The 22,539-nt window shown below is 56.1% G+C and overlaps 1 protein-coding gene across 8 annotated transcripts in view; it reads right to left on the reverse strand.

Moving 5' to 3' along the window:
* Positions 1-3,531: 3,531 nt before the first annotated feature.
* The window catches only part of CACNA1A (calcium voltage-gated channel subunit alpha1 A), a 242,651-nt gene continuing 223,643 nt past the window's right edge, over positions 3,532-22,539 (reverse strand). For 4 of the 8 annotated variants that reach the window (XM_057540773.1, XM_057540775.1, XM_057540779.1 and 1 more), the window contains 10 exons: positions 20,389-20,494; positions 11,139-11,246; positions 10,903-11,003; positions 9,663-9,772; positions 9,422-9,560; positions 9,146-9,259; positions 7,777-7,812; positions 6,518-6,704; positions 5,934-6,184; positions 3,532-5,147 (listed from right to left, as the gene is read on the reverse strand). In XM_057540773.1, coding sequence (XP_057396756.1) covers positions 4,422-5,147; positions 5,934-6,184; positions 6,518-6,704; positions 7,777-7,812; positions 9,146-9,259; positions 9,422-9,560; positions 9,663-9,772; positions 10,903-11,003; positions 11,139-11,246; positions 20,389-20,494 — 1,878 coding nt within the window. In that variant the 3' untranslated portion in view covers positions 3,532-4,421. The remainder of the gene's footprint in view (positions 5,148-5,933; positions 6,185-6,517; positions 6,705-7,776; positions 7,813-9,145; positions 9,260-9,421; positions 9,561-9,662; positions 9,773-10,902; positions 11,004-11,138; positions 11,247-20,388; positions 20,495-22,539) is intronic. The other 4 variants (XM_057540776.1, XM_057540777.1, XM_057540781.1 and 1 more) reach the window with 3 other exon arrangements.

A 22,539-nucleotide genomic window follows, 5' to 3' on the forward strand; every position in this document is an offset into this window, starting at 1 on the left:
CGCGGTGCGGGGACCGCTCTTCATCGCGGTGCGCGTGCCTTTCTCTATCGCGGCCCCTCCCGTCGCGGGGCACAGGCTCCAGACGCGCAGGCTCAGCAATTGTGGCTCACGGGCCCAGCTGCTCCGTGGCATGTGGGATCTTCCCAGACCAGGGCTCGAACCCGTGTCCCCTGCATTAGCAGGCAGATTCTCAACCACTGCGCCACCAGGGAAGCCCAAAAGGTGCGTATTTAAAACTCCATAAATCTCAGCCAAACTGCCAATCTCTGTCCTTGATCTCTCCTGGTCTCCTTGACCCAAGGAACCCTTTGCTTTCGGCAGGGAGGCACTTACATGCTGCTACCCACTCCCCAACTCTGGAACTGGAGATAAATGCGAATTAGGAATATATCTTTTAATATATCTTTTATATTAGGGAACAGCCTGTGCTAAAAAAAGCTTTAGCATTGTCTTCTCTGTTACTATGGAATTTCAGATCTTCACACCCAACAGGAAAACAAAAACCAGAAAAAAATTTTTCCTTGTGAAAATTAATCTTAACAGAGTATAGGTACAGAGATATGGGTACAATTAGCCTTTGACCTTGAGTTGCCAGAAAGTTTTTGATAACAAGGGTAATTCTAAATGGCCTTTCTGGTCCTCTGGAGTTGGTGAAAGTGAAGCATCCTGGCTTATAATTCTGGAACTGAGCAGAAGAATCATGGTGGTATACTTTCCCACTCTGGAATGCTGATTTTCTACAGTCTGAATCTAGATTTTGAAGGTGCTACTATAAGGCTTTGCTCATTGATTTGGCTACAAGGATTGTGTACTCCTTCTATTTAAGGATTCAGTGACAACTCAGTTCTTTCCTGAAACCTCTGGTTAAATCAGAATCTTAGAGGTAGGAAAAAACCTTGAACATGGGCCACTAGAGCCACAAGAATACCTCAACCCACGTGGCCACAGAGGGGGGACTGAAGAAGAAGAGTGTCATCTTTATTTCAACAGTTTTAAGACACTTTTGTAGTCTTGTGGGTTTTGTCTGCTTGGTTAGTTTGTTTCTCCTCCTGAAGACTCTTTTGATTGGAATGATGCTACTGAAAAGAAAAATGCAGAGACTAAGGTAGAAAAGTGAGGAGTAAACTCTAAAATGAGGTATTTTGAGGGGAATAAAAACATAACTTAATAAAAATTTTTGAAAACTTACTCTTGACAAAACGCCAAATAGAACAACAAAACGAAGTTGGAAAAATGGAAGAAAAAAATATAAGCAAATTAGATAATCAAGCTAGGACATAACCACATCCAACTAAAAATGCCTTTTAGAAAGGGAGGATAGAGAAAATGGAGAAGTTATCAATGAAATATGATAAATTTCCAAGCAATGACGAAAATGAGTATCCAGCATAATTAAAACAAGAACACCAGCGTATATCTTTGTCAAATTTCAAAACATCAGCGTAATTCAACACCCCTAAATGCTCCAGGGACCAAAAGCAAAGGGTGAGGAGGTAGACGGCTTTAGACTCTCAACACTACCATTACAAGCCAGCAGATAGCGGCACGTCCCCTTGAAAATTCTAACAGAAAATGATTTTCAATCCAGAACTCTATACCCACTAGGTGATCAATAAAGAGTGAGTAGGGAACATAATAGAAAACTCAAGATAGGCAAAGTTTCTCATTTCCCTCCCATACTCCCTTTTTTGGAGAACTGCTGGAAGATGTTCTCAACAAAAGTGATAGGCAACCGGCTGGATGATCAGTAAGAAAACAAGACAGCTGCTGCCCTCCCTGGACCGTAAGATTTTCCAGTGACTTGGGTTTCCAAGGCAGTGTCAGCCCATGCTCTCCGAGCAAGATTTGTGAATTGTGTTTGGAATGTTGCACAAGCAGTGGCAGGTCAAGAAAGACGCCATGTCAGCTTCTGTTGGAGGTGCCCAGGTGAGACAGCAAGGCTCTCCCTGAACTGCAGACAAGGGAAGAGGATCTCAACAAAAAATGGCTCTGCACGCATACTGGGTGAGGCCCAACCTGGGTGGGCCTTCCCTTTGAGTCAGCTCATAAAGTAAAGTGCAGAGAGGGCAGAAGCAGCAGCTTCTGGAGGGTTGGGGAAGACTTCCCTTCCCTATGCCTGTTTTTATAAATAAAGTTTTATTGGAACACAGCCACACCCACTCATTAACATAAGGCTGCTTTCCTGGTGCAACGTCAGAGTTGAAGAGTTGAGACAGAGGCCATTTGGGCAACAAAGTTGAAAATATTTACTCTCTGTTCCTTCAAAATAAAAAGTTTGCTGATGACTGATGTAGAATAATGCATTTAATCGTCACAAACAGTTCTATTACTAGTTCACGCTTACAGATGGGAAAAACAGAGGCACAGAGAGGTTAAGTCATTTTCTTAAGGTCACACAGCCAGCGGCTTGGTACCCCTTCTTCTGGTACCCCAATGTTCCTTGAGAACGATCCCTCTCTCCTTATCTGCAGGTTTAACGGGATTCTCTGAAGCCCTTTCTTGGGAGAAGCGGGAGCTGCCTTTTCAGACCAAAGAAAGGCCTTTCACCTCAACTTGAACACGGGGTATAACTGGCCTTTTGCTCACCTGAATCAACACAGCTCTCTGACCTCCTAGTTTTACTAACTACAGTTCTGTGGCTATCGACTATATTCACAGAAGCATTCACAGAACAGGCAGGGAGGTGAGGCCCTGGGGGTGGGGGCAGCTGGGTGGGGGGGGTCCTCTACCACCTTCATCTTTGGGGCCAGCTTTTGGTAGCCTGGAGTGGGACTGTCCCAGCAGGTGCATTGTGGCCCGATGGAAAGACATGTTGGGTGGGGCTGAAGGTGGAGGGAGGGCAGACTGTCAATCCCCTCGTAAGAAGCCCATCCCCACCTGTACCTCTGATATGCTGCCTTCACTTTGAACTGGCCATGACCATCTTCTGCCACCTATGGGCTGCTCTGAACTCTTATCTCTAGGATTCCCCAATGACTGCAGGTAACTTAGGGGCATCTCAAGAAAGTCTATGAAATGGGATACAGCTTGGGGTGGAGCCCATCAGAAGCAGCTTCTTGGGTGCAGGTAGGTGGGGTGGGAGTGCCAGAGGCCTCAGGAAGGGCTCACCTCCCACTGGGGGAAAACTCTCTGGGCACAGGGTGTCTGAGCTGGGTTTCCAGGTACCTCCTCCAGGGTGCTTCCAATAGGAGTTTTGCTAATATGTTGGGTCTCACACATACTCCCTGGGACCTCACTTGCCAGATCGTGTAGGATGGTCATCCAGGAAGGTTTATCATCCAGGATGGTTGCTTTAGGTACAACCTGGCCCGCAGAAGCAGCAGCAGGCAGACTGTGGAACCCCCGGAGGGCTGCGGGTAGAGGCATGGGCTGGTCAGTGTCTTTGGCTTTAACTTTCTTGCAAAGAGTGCTGGCTGGAGAGCTACAGCTTTCTCATCCTTAGCCATTTTCAAAGCGCCTCCTTCCATGGTTTCCCCAAAGAGACCTGGGGAGTACTTTGCAGAGGATATAAAGACCATTCCAATCCAGAAGCCCTTTGATTCAACTTTTTTTTATTATTTTTTTTTCTTTTTGAATGTCATGCAATAATTCACAGTCCCAAGCCCACAGTTTTCAAACAAGGTAGGAAAAAGGAAAAAAGAAGCAAAGGAAATCGGTGGTGTTTTTTTTTTTTTTTTTCTTTTGTTATTTCAAGCAGGACCAAATGTCAGAAAAAAATGCTTCTTTTCTCAATCATTAATTTTTTTGTCCTTTTAAAATTGTTTATTTTTTTAAATTGATTTCTGCAGGCAGTTATAGTAGGGTTTGGTATAACCAGCAAGCACTCCTGTGTGTGTCTGAGAACGTGTGTGGGGTATGAGTGTGTCTGGTGGAGGTCTGTGTGGGACGCTGGGTTTCCTCTTCGCTTCCGGCTTCTCGCCACACACGGGCCACCAGCTCGCGTTCACCAGGGAAAGGAAAGATTCAGTTGAGATGATAAAACTCATCAATAGAAGCAATTTTTTTTCTCCCCGTTTTTCTTTTAAAAATGTTTTTTTTTTTTTTTGAAATTTCCATTTTCCCCAAGGTTCTCCAAAAATGGCTGAGTTAATTCGAATCCCTTGGCTGTGTGGTTTGTCTGCCCCCGAGGGACCCCGTCGTGGGGGGTAGGGGCTGGGTGGGGGGCGCAGTAGCTGCCCAGGAGCGGCTTGTCCGGCTGAGGGTCTTTGCGGGACACCCTGGTGTGTCCCGGCCCTGTGGACTCCCTCCAGAGGCCGGGGCCGTCCAGCTGGTCCTCTCCTGGGCCCTCCCGGGCCTCCCCCGTGTGCTGGGCAGGTGGCAGCGAGGTGGCCCCGCGGCCGGTGCGGCTCCTCCCCGGGGGGGCGTGTGCGTGGGGTGCGTGGGAGGGGGCCGGGCGGGCGCGGGTGCCACCTCGCCCGGGCTTAGCACCAGTCGTCGTCGTCGGTCTCGCTGTAGGTTTCGTGCAGGCCTTTCCGGGAGCCCGGCCCGCGGGGCCTGGCCAGTCCGTGGGCCGGGTAGTAGCCGTTGGGGAGTCGCCGGCCGTGCCTGGAAGGCGAGGCGCAGGCCGGGCCAGCGGCCCGGGGAGTCCTGGGCGAGCACGCGTGGCGCGCGGGGTGCGGCGCGTCGTAGGCGGCGGCCCGGGGCTCCTCCCCGCCGCCGCCGCCGCCGCCGCCGCCGGCGCCCAGGCCGTCGGGCTCGTCGTAGTCGGAGCCCCGGTAGTAACCGTGGTGCCGGGGGATCGGGGGCCCCTCGGCCGCGTGCGCGCCGGACGCCGGCCACCGCACCCCGGCGTGGCGACACGCCCTGGGGGACTCGCTCCTGGCCATGCCTGGGACCCGCCGCTCCATCGTGGGCGAGCGGCTGCTGCCGTGGACCCCCGTGGGCGGCCGCTCCCCGGCCAGGGGCTCGGCCGCGGGGCCCGGGTACCTCCGCGGGCCGCTGGGGGCCGCCCGGCCTGGCCGCACCGCCGGCTGCTGCTGCTGTTGCTGCTGCGGGGGACCCGAGCCGCCGGCCTTACGGATCACGGGGGAATAGGACACGTGTGGCCGGGGGGTGGAAGGGGTCTGGGGGAGCTGGCGGCGTCCCCGCCGCGGAGTGCTGGTACCAGATGTTGAGGGGGCTGGGCTTCCACTTACGGAACTACTGCCCTACACGAAAATTGAAACAAAGGAAATCAAAAAAAAAGATACACCAAAATCAACCAGGAGATGGGAGGAGACACAGAGGACGGGAGGGTGAGGACCGAAGGAAAACCAAAGGACAGGAGAGGGACCGGGAGGAGGAGGAGGAGAGGGGGACACAGGACATTCGAATGGAAAAAAAAGGAGAAAAGCAACAGCCACAGGGAGGATGAGGGCAGGAAGAGGAGGAGGAAGAGGAGGAGGAGGAAGGGGAGTGGGAGAGACAAGGAGGGAGGGGGAAGTCGAAAACCAACACAACAAAGTGAAAAGAGAAATGAGAAATGGAGTTTTGTAAGTTTGGGGGTTAAAATAGCGGAAGTTTAAAAAATTACTCACAGGCGTCCAGAGGACAGAAATCATAATCGAAACCAAAAAAAAAAAAAAAAACGGAAGCCGGGTTAAAGGAAAGCAAAAAGGCAGCGGGGCAGCCAGCGTGGCCATGAGTTGTAAAGACTACGCTGGCCAGAAACTCAAAACGTGATCCACAACCAAAGAGGAAGCAGCTGCGGGCAGGGAGCGGGTGGCAGGCGGGCAGGGAGGCTGGGGTGCAGAGTCGGGAGCCAGAGTGGCAGGGGGCAGTGTTCACCCCTGCCCGAGCCCAACCCCCTGGCTTGGGGAGCCCACTCCATGGTGGACAGGGTCAGAGGTCACAGCAGCAGTGGGGGACCCTGCCCAGAGTGGCTGTGGGGTGTAGGCCCCCTCCTCTCCCGGGCCCCAGGGGCTCGGCTCAGGGGTACCTCCTGCCACACCCACCTGCCGGTGTGTCATGTGCTCTCGGCCCTCACTGGGTGAGCGGGACCAGCGCTGGTCCCGGGCCCGGGTCCGGCCGTGGTCAGGCCGCTCCTGGGCGTAGCGCTCCTTGTCTGCGGGCGGGGGGTGGTGGTGGTGGTGGTGGTGATGGTGCTGCCGATGCTTCCGGTCCTTGGGCCGACCCCGCTCCTGGTCTCGGTCCTTTGATGGCAGGTCCCCAGACTGGGTGGTCATGCTCAGGTCTGTCCCCAAGCCTGGGCCAGACGGGGTCAGACAGATAGACAGATGGCTGTGAGGGAGGGGTGGCATGGTCTGTGCACATGGGACGCCACCAAGGGGGTCTGTGGGCCCTAGAGAGGGGCACCTTCCCCCGGACCACCCTGGACGAAGGATGGCCTGGTGGGTGTTGGGAGGGGGGTCGGGCCCCAGGTTCTGAGCAGCAGCTGTCACAGCTTGGTCCCTTTGGTCTTGTCCAGGCCTTTCTGTCTTTCTCCTTCAGTGTCTACCCCACTCTGCCTTCTGTCCTATCTCCCCTCCTCTGTCCCCTCCTACAGCCTCCGGTCCCTGGGCCGTGCAGGGCGACCCACCTGTGTCCACGTCCGTGTAGCGGCCCAGGGAGCGCTCGGAGGCGCGGTGGCTGCGCTCTCTGCGCCGCGGGTGGTGCCGCTGGTTCTCTTCGGGTGGCACCCTCTCCAGGGAGTAGTCGTCCAGGCGCCGGGCCTTGGGGCCCAGCACGGAGGCCGAGCGCTTCATGGGGCTGGTGTCTGAGATGGTCTGGGGGGGACAGGCCGGCAGACCGGGGTCAGCGGCTGGTACCAAGCAGTCCCGGTCTGTCCTGCCCCATCGGCCATCAGTGACTGCGGTGTGACCGTCCAGGGGCGGGGTCCCGGGGGTGGGGGGGGCCATGGGCCTCGGGTCCTGATCAACCAGAGCTCCAGGACTCCTCTGTCACCCCCCCAGGCTCATCCTGGGTTCTGGCCAGGAGGCCCCATTCTATCCACCTCCTGCTGGGACAGGCAGGCCGACCGAAGGGCAGAGCTTCCCCCATTCCAAGTGCAAACCTGGGAGCCCAGGGGCCCTGGGCAGCACGGGCCGGCACTCGCCCTGCCTGCTCGCCAGGGCGGGTGAGCAGCCTCTGCCTCTCCTCGCTGTCGGGCCTCCAGGCCCAGGGCCAGGCACCCAGCTCACTGTCCTCCTTGGCCAACTGGGCCTGGACTTCTCTGACCACCTGAGTCTGGCTTCCGTAAGGAGCCCTTGAGGGGCTGCCCTGGCATCTGAGGCCCCGAGGGACCTGCTCTCCTCATCCTTGGCCTGCAGCCTGGGGGCCTGCATGTGCTGCACCCACTGGGTCCAGCTGGGTTCTCTGTGGCTGGGAGAGGAGAGGAGGAAGACGGGGCACACGTTGCCCAGGGCCCGGCCCAGCTAAGGGGGCAGCGGTACTGCCCGAGGAAGGAGTTTTAAGGAACACAGGGCTGTGGGACCAGAGGTTCAGGGGTGGTGTTAGGGGAAAGAGCCCCTGAGAAAGAGTGGGCCAGGCAGGGCTGCAGGTCAGACTTCTTGGAACGATGGACCCCCCTGGCTTGGGGGCTCTGAAGAGAAGGGGGTGGTGGGGGGGTAGGGAGGAGGGGGCGGGGCAGGGTCACTCCTCCAGGGCACACGTGGGGCACACAGAGAACACAACACATGAGGATGGGGCTCCACAGGGGGGGGAAGGGGGAGGGGGTGCAGTCTGCAAAGAAAGGGTGGGGTCCGAGGACAGGGAGAGATGACAGGACTCCCACGAGGGGGGGTGGGCGGGAAGAGGGGGCCGGAGCCCAGCTGGGCGGCGGGCGGGCGCGGTACATACACTGAGGTTATTCCCACGTGGCCGGCCCCTTCTCCTCTGTCACAGCCCCACGGGATGGTGCACACAGAAAAAACAGAAAGAAGGAAATAAATATAAAAGCTGAGAGGGAGAGTGGAGAGGTGGTAGATGGAAGAGATGCCAGGGTCGGGGAGAGGAACCTGAGGGGGAGGAGAAGGGGGAGGGCGTGAGAGGTTAAAGTCCCCGGTGGTGTGTGGGCGACCCCAGGCCCAGCCGGCAGTCCTCCCATGAGCACAGAGGAGACAGACAGGAGACACCACAGACAGATGGCAAAGGCACGAGACCGACAGATGGGACGGCGTGGCTGCAGGCCCCTGGCCCTGAGCTTTGCCTCATGCAATGCGCCCCAGCCTTGGCTCTGCTGACACTCAAAGCTTTGGGGAGGGGTGGCCGTCGGCTGGCTTGTCCCACCCGTCTCCTGGGGCCCAGCAGCTCAGTCCTGGTGGGTGGGGGGGGGCGGTGGGGGCCCGTCAGGATGGGGCTGGGTAGCCACATGCAGGCTGAGTGCCTCCCGCCCAAGTTCCCGGCAGCCAGAGGCCAGGCCCCTGGGTGACCGTGGCCCAGCCAGGCACAGCACAGCCCCCCCCCGTGCAGATGTCACGGTACAGCACACGGGCAGCCCGCCACAGTCAGACATGCCGCCCCGCCTCTCGGGCTGGGTGGGCAGCCAGCCATGCTTCTGGCTCTGGCCCCTCTGTCCCCGTGGGCCTGGGGCAGTGGGATCCCCCCCCCCCAACCACCCGCCCACCCGAGCCCTGCAGCTGGGTAAAGCAGGCACACACAGGCACACGTCAGGCACACACACCTGTTCCTCCCCAGCGGCCCCCACAGAGACCAGACAGAGAGACGAACCCCAGCTGCCCCCAGGCCCACCCCAGACTTCGCTACCAGGTCCTAGGACCTGCCAAGTTCCCCAGAGCGTGCATGTATATGAGCACACACATCCGTGTATGTCCGAGCGTGTGTGTGCGTGTGTGTGTGTGTGCATGAGTGCATATTCTTGATTGCAGCTCTCACCTGGGCCAGACACATCACCTCCCATACCCCCTCTGCAACCTCCACATCCTCCTGCCTCAAGTACCCCCAAACGGGGCAGAGACAAACCACTTGGCGGTGGCCACGGTACCCTGCCCCAGGGCAACCTCGCCCCCTCTCAGCCCTCCATCAAGGAGGAGCTAAGAGGACCAGGGCCTCCAGGGGCTCCAGGTGTGGCCTGTAGGGGCAGTGGGGCCTGCACACTGCTGCCGAGGGTGCAGGAGGCCGGCCCAGCCCTGGGTCCCTGGGCTCCGTGGGGAAGCAGAGACTCCAGAGGCCAAGTCCAGCCCCCAGGGCGGTGGGTGAAAGCTCTCACCTGGTTCTCGGCGGGGAGGCGGGGCATGGAGGCGGCCCGGGCCTGGCCCTCCATGGGGAGGTAGTGCTCACTGTCCGAGTAGCCGTCTCTGCCCATCTCTCGCATCTCCACAGACTGCGGGGCAGATGGCGAGGCCGGGTGAGCCCCAGGGCCTGACACGTGGACCCCGGGGGTGGCCCGGTGTGTGCGGAGCTGCAGGTGGGGGGGCCCAGACCCCTCCTTCTTGTCCTGCCCGGGCCTGGGAGCCATGGGGGGCGTGGGGGGTTATGGAGGCACCTGAGAGTTGGGCTGGCTATTGGGCATGTCCGTGGGGGGTCCTCGCTCCGGGCTCCACGTGCCCGTCTTCTGGAACATCTCCTGGGCCCGCTGGGTCACCCAGGATGGGCTTTCCTTCATGCCGCTTTCGTGAGCCATCCTGTGTGGGGCACAGAGACCAGGGTGGTGGTGGGCACTCCGGGGGCTTTCACACCCGACCGGCACCCCCGTTCCCCCGCCTCCTGGCCAGAGGGACACTCACAGGCCTCCTCCTGGGTCCAGCTGGGTGGAGGGGAGGGCATTCTGGCCGGGCCCGCCCTCCTGCGTTGGAGACGGGGGCTCCATGCGCTGGAACATGAGAGGCGTCCGGTTCTGGGGGAGCAGAGAGCAGTGTGTGTGCACAGGGTAGGGGGGACAGGGGACAGGTGGAGGAGGGCGCCCCAGGCTCAGGCTCTGGTCAAGGCTGCAGCGGGGAGGCTACGGAGGGTATGCTTAGCCCACCCCTGGGGTGAAATCCCAGGAGTCATTCTTGACATGCCCCCCCCCACCCCAAAACGCACACACACTCAAGTCTGATCCATCAGCTAGTCCTCAAGACTCTTCCCTCCAAATCCATCCATAACTGGATCACTTCTTACCACTCCACAGCCCACATCCTGGTCCGGCCTCATCAGTTCCGGCCTGGACCAGTGCAGTTGCCTCATCACAGGTCTCCCAGCTCCAGCCCTTACCCCCCCATGGCCACTAGAGGGCACCTGTGAACACCTGCATGAAGTCACTTCCCTCCTCTACTGAGGAGCCCCCATGGCTCCCACATCACTCTGAGCAAAAGTCAAAGCCCACTAGGCCCTGCATAATCTGTCCTGTCACCTCCCCACCCTTGTCTCCTCCCACTGCCCCTCTTGCACACTCTGTTCCACCATATCGACTTCCTTGTTGTTCCCCGAACTCAAACTCATGGTCCTGCCTCAGGGCCTTTGCACTGGCTGTTCCCTCTGCCTGAAACACTCTCCCCCTAGGTATCTGCTTGGCTCCTTCTCCTCTTCCTTCAAGTCTTCCCTCAGATGTCACTTCCTCAGCGAGGCCTCCCCTGACTACCCCTTTCAAATCACATTCCCTCCTCTGCCCCCGATTTTTCCCATGGCACTTAGCATTTTCTGCAATGCTATGTAATTTAATCATCTGTCATTGTTGGCATTCCCCCAACTGGAAAGTCTGCTCCACAGGGATTCTGGTCTGCTTTGCTCACAGATGCACCCCCGGAGCTGAGAACCATGCCCGGCACACAGTAGGTGCCCAATAAATGTTGATGGAGCAGATGAGTTAATCCAGGCTACGTCTCCTTGGCACTGTCCTACTTTTCAGTGACCTGCCTTGGAGCCTGGCCTCATCCCACTGTTCTGGTTGGTCCTCATGGTGACAAGGAAGCCACTGTCTCCCAGCCTGGATGTCCCCGGAGTGATGGACATAGCAGGGCAGGGCCCTCAGGGCTGGGGCCGTACCTGCTCCTCGCGCATGGCCTGCAGCTTCTTGGCCTTGCTCTGCCGGTAGTACTCCATGATCATCATGGCTGCATAGATCTTCCCCACCGTCAGGTCCGTGGCTGGGGGCACAGGGTGAGCTCACTGTGGGTGGGGGCCCCTGTGTGCACCAGCACTGCCGTCCCTGGACCTCCTCTTTCCCTCCCCCTCCATCCTGGTGGGACAGAGCCCGAGGCCAGGCCGGGCCTGGCTCTTACACTTGTGAGGGGTGACCAGCAGGTCCAGCGTCTTCTGGGACAGGTTGGGCCAGATGGCCATCATCTCCTTCCGCAGCTCAGCGTCCATCTGTTGTTTGTCGGCTCCTCCTGTGGGTGGGCACAGAGAGGCATCAGCCGGCCTCCGGGGCAGCCGCAAAGCCAGAGGCTCCTGTTGACCCAGGCTCTGGGGTCCTGGTTCCCAGCGGGTCACCAGTGCCCTACGGGCCTGACCCAGAGGAGTCTAGTCCTCAGCAGGGCCAGGATCTTCGAAAGACCATGTGGGGGACAGTCCAGCTTCCTGAGGGGCCAACCTGGTTCCCACTTACCAGCTGCGTGACCTGGGTGTTAGTCTACTGTGCTGTGCCTCTGTTTCCCCATCTTCAAAATGGGGATGATGGCAATACTACCTGCCTCACTGCGTTGTCTGAAGATCAAAGTAGTTAATGTACAGCCTTAGGACGGTGTCTGCTGTAGGGTGCCTGGGGTAAGCCTCAGGAAGCACTCCTGACAGAGGACGTTCTCCCTCAACCAAGTATCCCCTCCTCTGAATGTTGACCTTGGACAGAGCCAAGCCCTGGTCCCTCACTCCAGCCATGGTGGTCATTTAGGTTCTTTGGCAGCAATTCCTGGTCCCTCCTGCCCGAGTGCCCGGGAGTGTGGCCCTTCCTGGCCCCTGGGGTTGACCAGGGCCATGGGACGAGTTCTTGCCAATGAGGTGTGAGCAGAGTGAGGTCCCACTTTGGGCATTAAATGGCCAGTGCAGGACCCTCCTGAGTTCTCATTCCCTCTGTCACAACGGCTGGTAATGTTGGGGACAGTGGTTGCCCCCTCAGGCCTGGTCCCTAAGTGACTGATGAACAGAAGACCCTGTTGACACCGGAAGTTCCCACATAATGGAAGTGGGAAGCAAATCTTTGTTGGTTCAGGACCTTGGGGATGTTTGTTACAGTAGCATATTCTCATCCATCCTAACTGATACACCAGCTTGGTCCCTGCTTCTACTCCTGTTTCACAGCCCCAAACAGGGGCTATTCTAAACATTTACCAGCTGGTAGGGAAGGGACACTGATGACAGAGCTAGAGCAAGGGCCTGAAGGCTCCCTGCTGGACCAAATATTAACCCTGTGGTTGCTGGATTATGGGAGGAGATCTAGGGGAAGGGCAGGAGCCGGCTGCCAGCCAGTAGAGAACTATTGCAGTGTTTAACAACCATCCACGGGGGCCTGTGGCTGAATAGTTGGACCGCCCAGACAGCCTCAACATCCCCCTTGGCCTCCATTCCCTGCCCACCTCTCATTGCCCAGCATCTGCCCTCTTTGTCCCTCCTTCTCCCACTCCTCCATTTCCCAGGCCCAGCCCGGAGCTCCCTCTGGAACCCCTGCCCAGCTTCTCCTTCTCAGCAGATGTGGGTCAAAGCACAGACATCTGCCAGGCACTCCGTGGAGCTTTCACTCGTCTTCCCCCGTGTGACTCTGGAGATGGATGCCTTTATTCTGAGAAAAATCCTTCAGAAGGGCTTTTTTGCAAGTCAAGCTCAGATCCTGTTCCAGAGTGAGGATATGGAGGCGGTGGGGAGCTGAACTGCCTGGACCAGTGTAATCGCTTCTGCCCAGGTCGCCTTGCTCCTCCCACAGCCACCAGAGGGCGCCCGTGAACATCTGAGTGCAGTTGCCTCTGCCCGGGTCCGCCTTGTCCTCCCACAGCCACCAGAGGGAGCGCACGAACACCTGCATCAGTCACCTGCCTCCTCTGCTCAGAGCCCTTCAAGGCTCTCACCTCACCCAGGGTGATCCCCCAAGTCCACAAGGCCCTGCACGATCCGCCCTCATCTCCTCTACTTTCCCCCTTGCTCACTCTGTTCCAGCCACACCAGCCTCCTCGTTGCTCAGCAAACACACCAAGCACCGTCCTGCCTCAGGGTCTTTGCACGGGTTGTTTCTTCTGCCAGGATGGTTCTTTCTACAAATATCTATGCGGTTGCCTCCCTCACCTCCTTCAGGTCCCTACCCAAATCCTTTATCAAAGAGGTCTTCTAGCTGCCTCCCAACCTAAAACAGCTGCCCCCCCTTCTATGCCTTTTTCCTGATGTATTTCTCGGCTCTTTATCATCTCATGCTATTTTCACCACCTCACCACTAGGGGGCATGGTCCACGGTCTAGTCTCTCTTTTCGCTGTTGGTGGTTGCAGGGTCTAATGACACAAGGGACTGTGGTCACTGGGGCCGAGCTGCATGGGTTTAGGGATGATTGGCGGGCCTGGACACAGGTTGGGAGGAGATCCTTGGGAAAATCATCTGTGTAGCTGGGTTCTCAACATACTTGACACCAACCTATGACAGTTTTTTTTTTTTTTCCCCTCTAGGGAAGCAGTTGGAATTAATAGCTAAGTTTCTTGTCCACTGTAGCTAAGTGAGGTGCCTGGGGTCTCTGTGACTCCTTCTCAGAGACATGGGAAGGGAAAGAAGAGAACATGACATTCTTGTGAAGAGTCACTTTGTCCTGACAGCTTACATATTTCCTGTTTCTAGTGTAGAAAGGGAAGATACCTATTGTTATGGACTGAATTGTGTACCCCCCCCAAATTCATGTTGAAGCCCTAACCCCCAGTGTAACGGCATTTGGAGATGGGGCCTTTAAGGAAGTAATTAAAGTTACATGAGGTCATAAGGGTGGTCCCTAATTCAATAGGACTGGTGTCCTTATAAGAAGAGACAGATAGACACCAGGGATGCACATGCACAAAGGGAAGGCCATGTGAGGACACAGCAAGAAGGCGGCCATCTGCAAGCCGAGGAGAGAGGCCTCAGGAGAAACCAAACCTGCTGGCACCTGGATCTTGGACATCCAGTCTCCAGAACTGTGAGGAAATAAATTTCTGTTGTTTATGCACTCAGTCTCTGATATTTTGTTACGGTGGCCAGAGCTGATTAAGATACCTGCTCTTGGCGTCTGAATTAGGTAAGGTCAAGGTTTCTCCCCCTGTCAGCACTGTCGACACTTGAGGCTTGATCCTTCTTGGTTGTGGGGCCGTCCTGTGCATTGCAGGATGTTGAGCAGCACCCTTGGCCTCCACCCACTAGTTACCAGTAGCACTCCCTTACCCCAGTCCTGACAACGAAGCCTGTCCCCGGACATTCCCAGGTGTCCCCTGGTGGATAAAACTGCCTCCAGTTGAGAACCACCTTAGACTCCTTCCGCTTTAATTCACTGGGAAATCTTGCATTCAGGATTGTCGTTCACATTTAAATAAAGGCAAAATCCTTAGGGGATTTCAAGGTGGCCCTCCCCTGGGGTCACGAGATCTGCTCAAGTCCGCATCTCAGGTTTACTCCTCCTCCAAGTACGGAATTGTTAACACCGGGGTTCCCAGGGACAGAGGGCTCCCTGCTATTCAGGCATCAGTCCCCCACAAACCAGTTGTGTCCCAGAGTTTGTCGCCCGAAGGGTCCTCCCCTCTCCCACATCACTCTGCACACCTCTGGTGAACCTCCTCTGTTGCAGGGTCTGTCCCGCGCACTCTGAGACATTCAAGCAGCATCCCTGGCCGCTACACACCAGATACCGTGAGCACCAGCCCTCTCCCAGTTGCGACGACCCAAACTGTCTCCAGACATTGCCAATGTCCTCTAGGGGCAGAATTACGCCTGGCTGAGAACCCCTGACTTAGGGTTTAACCCCTGACCTGGATCCACAACCTCTGACCCTGCTCTTTCTTTTCCATAACATTTCTCGCTTTTGAACACGTGACATATCTACTTATTGATCGCTGCCTGTTTATTTGTTGCCTCTTTCCCCGCAGCCCCACAAGGGCCGGAGGTTCGTCTGTCTTTCACTGCCACATCCCACGTGCCGAGGACAGGGCCAGGCGCACAGCAGGTGCCCCATGGATGTTCTCATTCAATGAGCTGATAATGCAGGCGGGTCAAAGCCCTTCAGCTCCCACCAGGCCACCCCAGAACCTTCCAGGCCATTGCAGAACCCACGTCCAGACAGAGCCTGGTCTTTGAGGGTATTAAAGGACGAGACAGTGGCCTTTTGGCTGGTCAGCCACGTGGAGTCCTGAAGGAGAATCCAGGCTGGCCCGGACTCAGGGAATGCTGGACAGCTGTGGAGATTCTGTTACTGGCTGGCTGAGGCCTCGTCTCTTCTGCACACAACCCTCCACTGCTGTCCACAGCTGTTAGCGTGCAGGCGGCACAGTGTTTATAAAGCTCTCCCTGCTGGCTTTCAGCAGAAGCCAGAACGTTAGCTTGAGGCTGGGGATTTTTAAAAAAACTTTTATATTGCAGTATGTTTTTTTTTGGGCCGTGCCAAGTGGCTTGTGGGATCTTAGTTCCCCAACCAGGGATCAAACCCCGGGGCCCTGGCAGTGAGAGCGCCAAGTCCTAACCACTGGACCAACAGAGAATTCCCTGGAGTAGTTGATTAACAATGTTGTGTTAGTTTCAGATGTACAGCAAAGTGATTCAGTTATACATATACATGTATCTATTCTTTTTCAAGTTCTTTTCCCATTTAGGTTATTACAGAATATTGAGCAGAGTTCCCTGTGCTATATTGCTGGTTATCAATTTTTAATATAGCAGTGTGTGTATGTCAATGAGGCTGGGTATTTTGGATTTTGATGCGTTAACTGGGTTTACATTCATTCAGGAAGGTGGCTGGCTCTGCCCTCATCACCTTCTGGTTGGGGTGGGGAACAGGAGGGCAGTGGGGGATGAAGGGACCCAGCCCAAGCCCCTTGGGGGAGGTTTCAGGGATCCAGACACAACGTCGAGAAGAAAGAGAAACATGAAGACAGAGGATTTTTCCCCAGACAAGAATGAGATTCTTCTGGGAGGAGAGAACAGAGGGGTGTGTGGGAAGGAGAGACAGACAGAGAAGAGGAAGGACAGACACAGAAGGGACACAGACAGATAAGCAGAGGGACCTGCCCTCTTTCTCTCCCAGCTAAGATGGGCCTCACAATTTTTGAAGAATCTGAAGAATCACTGAGGTTAATCCATTCCCCCATGTTACCCCCTGCCTGCTGGAAAGGAACTCAGTGTGTTTAGAAGCAAATTCAGTGTCGAAAAAAAGTGTGTTGTACTCTCAGCTGGCCTGAGACGCGATTCTGTTGAAATGGCTGTGACTGCCATCACTGTTAGAACTGTTGTCCCCAAGCTCTCGGTTGAACTTGACTCCAGAGCTGTGCCCCATGCAACTTTGGGAGGAGACAGGATGGGGAGGGGTCCCTGGCTCAGAGATGCCCGGGGCATGACCCTCTGGGAGCTGAGTAGGGTCCGGGGTATGAGTGACAATGACAGCCAAATGGCAGGAACATCCCCGGAGTCCTTGAAATCCTCACGTGGGGAATCTGGTGAGTGTCCTAAAGGCTGGACTTGCTAAAGTCCCACAGAAGGGGTTCTTTTTTTTAAATATATATATTTATTTTATTCTTGGCTGTGTTGGGTCTTCATTGCTGTGTGCAGGCTTTCTCTAGTTGTGGTGAGAGGGGGCTATTCTTCATTGTGGTGCATGGGCTTCTCATTGTGGTGGCTTCTCTTGTTGCGGAGCACGGGCTCTAGAGCACAGGCTCAGTAGTTGTGGCGCACAGGCTTAGTTGCTCCACGGCATGTGGGATCTTCCCGGACCAGGGCTCGAACCCGTGTCCCCTGCACTGGCAGGCGGATTCTTAACCACTGCGCCACCAGGGAAGTCCCACAGAAGGGGTTCTGTGCCGTAAAAGACAACTCAGCAGGCCTGGGTTGTCCAAACCCTGCATATTCCAAAGGAATGACTGGTTCTTGACCAGCTCCTGGAAGATAATGTCTAAGTCCTTAGAGTGTCCTGCCTGATAAGAGTGTTTTTGTTTACCTGGGGGCCTTGGGCCAGGCCAGATAGTTTATCCTAGCAATGTGATTTATGGTGGGGGCCGTTGAGCCACGTGGTATCAGTGTGACCTATAGAGGGGCTGGAGGCTGAGCAGCTAAGGTCAGCCAGGCTTACACGACCAACTCCCAATAAACACGCTAGACACCAAAGTTCAGGTGGGCTTGGGTGGCTGGCAATACTGCATACATGTTGTCACACATCATTGCTGGGAGAAGTAAGCAGTGTGCATGTGATTCCACTGGAAGGGAGTGGAAGCTCCCTCTTGGTCTCTCCCGGACCCTGCTTCATGTGCCTGTTTCCTTTGCAGATTTTAATCTGTATCCTTTTGCTGTAATAAACCATAACTGTTAGTAAAACAGTTCTGAGTCCTTCTAGCAAATCACTGAACCCAAGTCTTGGGTTATCTTCAGACCCCTGAACACAGGTCCCCAGAGGGAAACAGCAACTGGGACACAAAGGCATTAGGTACCAAGAGTAGGTGCACTGTTGGACCCATTTTACAGAACTGTGGCAGGCAGAAATCTAAAGTTGCCCCTTCTTTCCCAGCAAAATTCTGGTTATTCAGTCAAATGCTTGGGACTTCCCTGGTGGTGCAGTGGTTAAGAATCCGCCTGCCAATGCAGGGGACACTGGTTCAGTCCCTGGTCCGGGAAGATCCCACATGCCACGGAGCAACTAAGCCACAGCTACTGAGCCTGTGCTCTAGAGCCCACAAACCGCAACTACTGAGTCTGCGTGCTACGACTACTGAACCTTGCATGCCCTAGAACCTGCGTGCCAAAACTACTGAGCCCACATGCTGCAACTACTGAGCCTGTGTGCTGCAACTACTGAAGCCCGTGTGCTTACAGCCCATGCTCCGCAACAAGAGAAGCCGCCACAATGAGAAGCCCACGCATTGCAACGAAGAGTAGCCCCCACTCGCCGCAACTAGAGAAAGCCCACAGGCAGCAACGAAGACCCAACGCAGCCAAAAAAAAAACACATTAAATCAAATGCTAGTCTAGGGACTGCTATGAAAGGACTCTGCAAATGTAATTAAAGTCCTAAGTCAGCTGACTGTAAGCTGATCTGGGTGGGTCTGACCTAATCAGGTGATCCCTCTAAAAGCAGACCATTTTCTTGGCAGCAGAAGTTAGAGCGGTTTGGAGCACATAAAGAATTGGATGCATCCCTGGGAGCTAAGTGCAACCTCTGGCTAAAAGCCAGAAATGAAACAGGGATCTCAGTCCTACAGCCACAAGGAACTGAATTCTGCTAACATCTAAATGAGTTTTGGAGTAAATTTTTCCTCGGAACTTCTACAGAAGCTCTAGAGAAGGTGGCCTTGCCACCTTGATTTTGGCCTTGTGAGACCCTGAATGGAGAGCCCAGTTGAGTCCACCTGGACTTCTGACCTACATAACTGTGAGCTAATAAGTAGGTGTGTTTTAAGCTGTTAAATTTGTAGTCATTTGTTACATGGCATAGCTAGCTAATACATGCGCTGAGGCTCAGAGGGGGTGAAGTCTTCTGCCAAGGTTTACAGTTGAGGACAGGGAAGGTAGGTGGGCAAGGTGAGTCCACTTTCCCACGTGATTACAAGAAAGCTGCTGCCTACACTTCTGCTTCCTCACCTCCCTGGGTTGGAACCTCCACCAGCTTCAACCATGCTGATGAGCAAACAGTCTGGGGCAGGCAGTGCCACAACACAGACAGAACCTGGGCCCCCACTGGTCATGTGCATTGAGATGCTTGGCAAGTCTGTATCACTTGCCTCTGACTTGTTGCACGAGAAATAAACTTACACTGTGTGCCAGACAAGTGGCACTTATGCTGTCCCCTGAGTCTCGGCCTCACTCCTGATTCTTTCTCACTCTATTTGGGTGCACCTCCTGCTCTCTCTACCTTCATCTGCATGTTTCCTGCCTCTAATAATGTCTGTCCTCAATGTGCCCCGCCCCTCCACTGGGCACTGTCCCACTGGAAGCTGCTGGTCTCCTTCCCTGAATGTCCCCACTCCAAGCAACTTCCAGTTTTGGCTCCTCCTCCCCCTCTTCTCCCCAGGACCCTGGAAAGAACATGTGTCCCTAAAGTGCAGTCTTCCTTCCTCATAACCTCCCAGGGGCTTCAGCTGGGTGGAGTCATGGCCTCTCTCTTCAGCCCCTGATTCCCAACCCTCTGCTGGACGATGGACACAGCCCTCCACCAGCTACTCTCCCAACTTAGTTCTCTCTGGTGATCCATGTGTTGCTCTCTCTGCCCTGCTGTCCCATCAGCTGCCAAGTCACATCCAGTCTACCGCCAGGCCTCAGAAACCCACTCCAGGCAGAAGGGCCATGACCCCTCCACCAGAGCTGCCCTGGTCAAAGTGACCAGTGGTGACCTGGCACAAGATCCGCCGGTCACTCTTGGTCCTCATCTTCCTTGGCTGCTGGGCAGCACCTGACACACTGGAGACGCCTTTTAGGAGCCTGAGTTGCCTTGGTCTCCATCCACCTCCCTGGCCGCCTTTAATGCTGGGGTGGCCCCAAGCTCAGTCTTCGGGGGTCTCTCGATCCACTCACCCCCTTGGAGAGCTCGTCCAGTCTCCTGGCTTAAAATCTGCCAGCATCTGACGCCTCCTGACTCTACATCTTCAACCCAGCCAGGAAGACTCATCCCCTCACTTCCTTCAGAACCTTCTGGGGGAGCCTCCACCAGAAGTGTAAGTTGGAGAGCCCCCTGCCTAGCTGCCATCTTCATGTGCCACCTCCGACACCAACCTCCTGCCCTCCCTTTGCCCCAAACCTGCCCCTGCCATCTCTTCTGTCTCAGGGCACGGCAGCTCCATCCTTCAGGCACTGGGGCCCCAACCCCTGGGGGTGGCCTTGTTGCCTCTTTCCCTCACACCCCACATTCCATGCATCGGCATCTGGTCCTCTGGACTCCCAGGAAATATCCAGAATCTGAATATTCCATATATCCCCTCCTTCCGAGCAGCCATCCTGTGTTCACATGAGTTATGTCAGGCCTCCTCCTAGCTTCTCCCTACCTTCTCCCCACTGTGCTTAGAGGGAGTAGGTGCTCCTCTGCTCTCGAGGCTGCTTGCTGCCCCCATGCGCAGAGCGCAAGTCAGTTCAACACAGCCCCAGGTGTGGGGAGGGGCTCTGCACCCGCTGGTCCCTCTGTCTGGAGCGCTTTCTCCCCAGGTATCCACGTGACTCCTTCACAACCTCGTTGGGGAGGCCTCCCCCCGCTGGAAGTGTAACCTGCATCCTCCAGGCTTAGAGCGGTGTCCGGCACACGGGAGGGAAGCCAGCTCTCAATATTTGCTGAGCAGGTGGATGGGTGAGTCCTCCGAAGCCCTGGCTCCGTCCACCCTGCCCCACCTCTCTGCTCCTGTTCCTGCCCTTACCCTTGGCGATCTTGATATCCAGGGCTGTGCGGATCAGAGCCATGAGGGTAGAATTGAAGTGGACGGTGTTGTCATCGGCAACAGGCAGATCCATCCGCAGGAGCCTCTACAGAAAACCAAAGGCAAGGGCGGTCATTCCCAGGCACCCCTCCCCGATCCCGTGAGCCACACCCACCCTACCCAGGGAGCCCCAGGAAGAACTCTGAAGGCAGCGGCTAGGGTGCCCCCCCCACCCTCAGGTTACCTGTCCCGGTGTTCCATTTCCTGATTGCCCTTGGTGGCTCATAGGGAGGGCACCAGGGGCTCTCCTATGCTGCGGAGCCCCTGCCCGTTCCTCGCCCGCCTGCTGGACCCTAGGGCTGGCATTTCCAGGGTTGGCCCACATCCTTGCCCTGCCCCAGAGTTCTTCTGGACAGCTCCGTTCCATTCTGACCCCAAAGAAGAAGAGCACAAGCCAGATCGCAGCAGACATGCAGCAACCAGGCAGAGGGGTCCATTGCCACAGCCGCCGGGGGCGCCGCTGGCTCTCCACCCCCAACCCCTGGCTCGGCCCAGACCAGACCAGATGGGCACAGACCACATCATTCCTCCGAGAAGCGGCAGGCTGGCGACTCCCGCTGCTGATGGGGCGGGCCCCTCGCGCAGCACATGCAGCGAGGCCATGACACACAGCACAGCAGACAGGGGCGCATGCAGACGGAATCTCGAGACTCATTCATAGCTCCGTGGAAAGTGTATCTCAGGGGCATTTCCGGATCTTGGCTCTTTGTGCAATGGCAGGGGGAAGGGGTGAGGGAGGTGTTCCCGTGGCCCAGGGAAGAAAAGATTCCCTGTGTCCCAGGCAGGGGCTCTGTCCCCCATGCTTGGTGGTGTGGGAGGGGATGCTGGGCTGGTGTGCACCAGCCCAGGCTGAGGTGGCATGGAGATGGAGATTGATGTTCACCAGAGGATTCAGACACAGGTCAGCAGGAAACACAGAGTTGGAGATGGCGAAGGGGATGGCAAACTCAGAGCCGAACACAAGAGATGGGTTGAGGCAGGGTGGGGAGGGAGATGGTAGACAGAGAAACACATACACACTGGGCCACTGTGCACAGCTGTTCAGGTTGTGCACTGCACAAAGGGCTCCCCATCTTAGAAATCATGGATTTGTGTATTTAAATGACAACTTCCCAGCTGACAGTGGAAAAGCGTCTTGCTCTCCCCACATTGGTGGATTCCAATTATTTTCCCACAGACAAAGTGTTCTGTGCAAAGGATGTTCATTTCAAATATGCACAAAGGTGCCTTATGGACCTGTGGCGGCCCTGCACAGAGACCAGGAAGGGAAGGGCACTCTCTCCCTCTCTCTTGCACACGCTCACACACACACCCACACTCAGCCAAGGAGAGACCAAGAGAAGGACAAAAGAAAATTAGAGAAGCGACAGGTACATGGTAAGGCTGGTGCGGCCATCTCCTGGTCTCGCCTGGGAAGGAGGAGTTCATGGAGGGAGGAGGAGGAATGAGGTTGTGGGGAGGTGGTTACACGAGGCAGGAAGAAATGGGATGGACAGAGGGGAGGGAGGACTCTCGTAGACAGAGTAGGCCAAGGTGGATGGGTGAATGGAATGATGGGACCATTTTTTTTTTTTTGGAGGGGCTGACTGTAAAGGTCATCTCTGTACTTCTAGTGGATGAATTAGGGGGAACAGAGCATCTGTCCTTGGGTGCCAAGGGAGATTCCGGGACGGGGTCTAGAGGGGTGGCCCGGCCCAGCCGCCTGGCGGCTACTTCAGCCAGCATGCACCACCCCCCCGGTCGGCCATGGTGCCTGCCCGCCCCAGGCCCCCGCCAAGGCAGCGTGCATGGCCTGCGTCAGGGTGCCACGGTCCAGGGGTCCAGCTGCGGCCCGCCTGCCCACTCTGGAACAATGGAGAGGCATGTTGGGGTGTCTTGGAGGGAGATGGGTGGCTTAGGGACAGGAAGACTGGAGAAGCAACTCCAGGGGGGAGGGTGGGGAGGAGGGGCTCTGGGTGCTCCCCGGGAAGTCTTGGATCCCCCAAGGCCCTAGGTCAGAGATCAGCTTCAGGTGTGTGTGGGGGACCATGAGACCTGGGGGCTCAAGATACAAAAGATGGGGTCCAAGCCCCTCCCTGCAAGGCACCTGCC

Source organism: Balaenoptera acutorostrata, chromosome 2 (assembly GCF_949987535.1).
Source record: "Balaenoptera acutorostrata chromosome 2, mBalAcu1.1, whole genome shotgun sequence".
NCBI lineage: Eukaryota > Metazoa > Chordata > Mammalia > Artiodactyla > Balaenopteridae > Balaenoptera > Balaenoptera acutorostrata.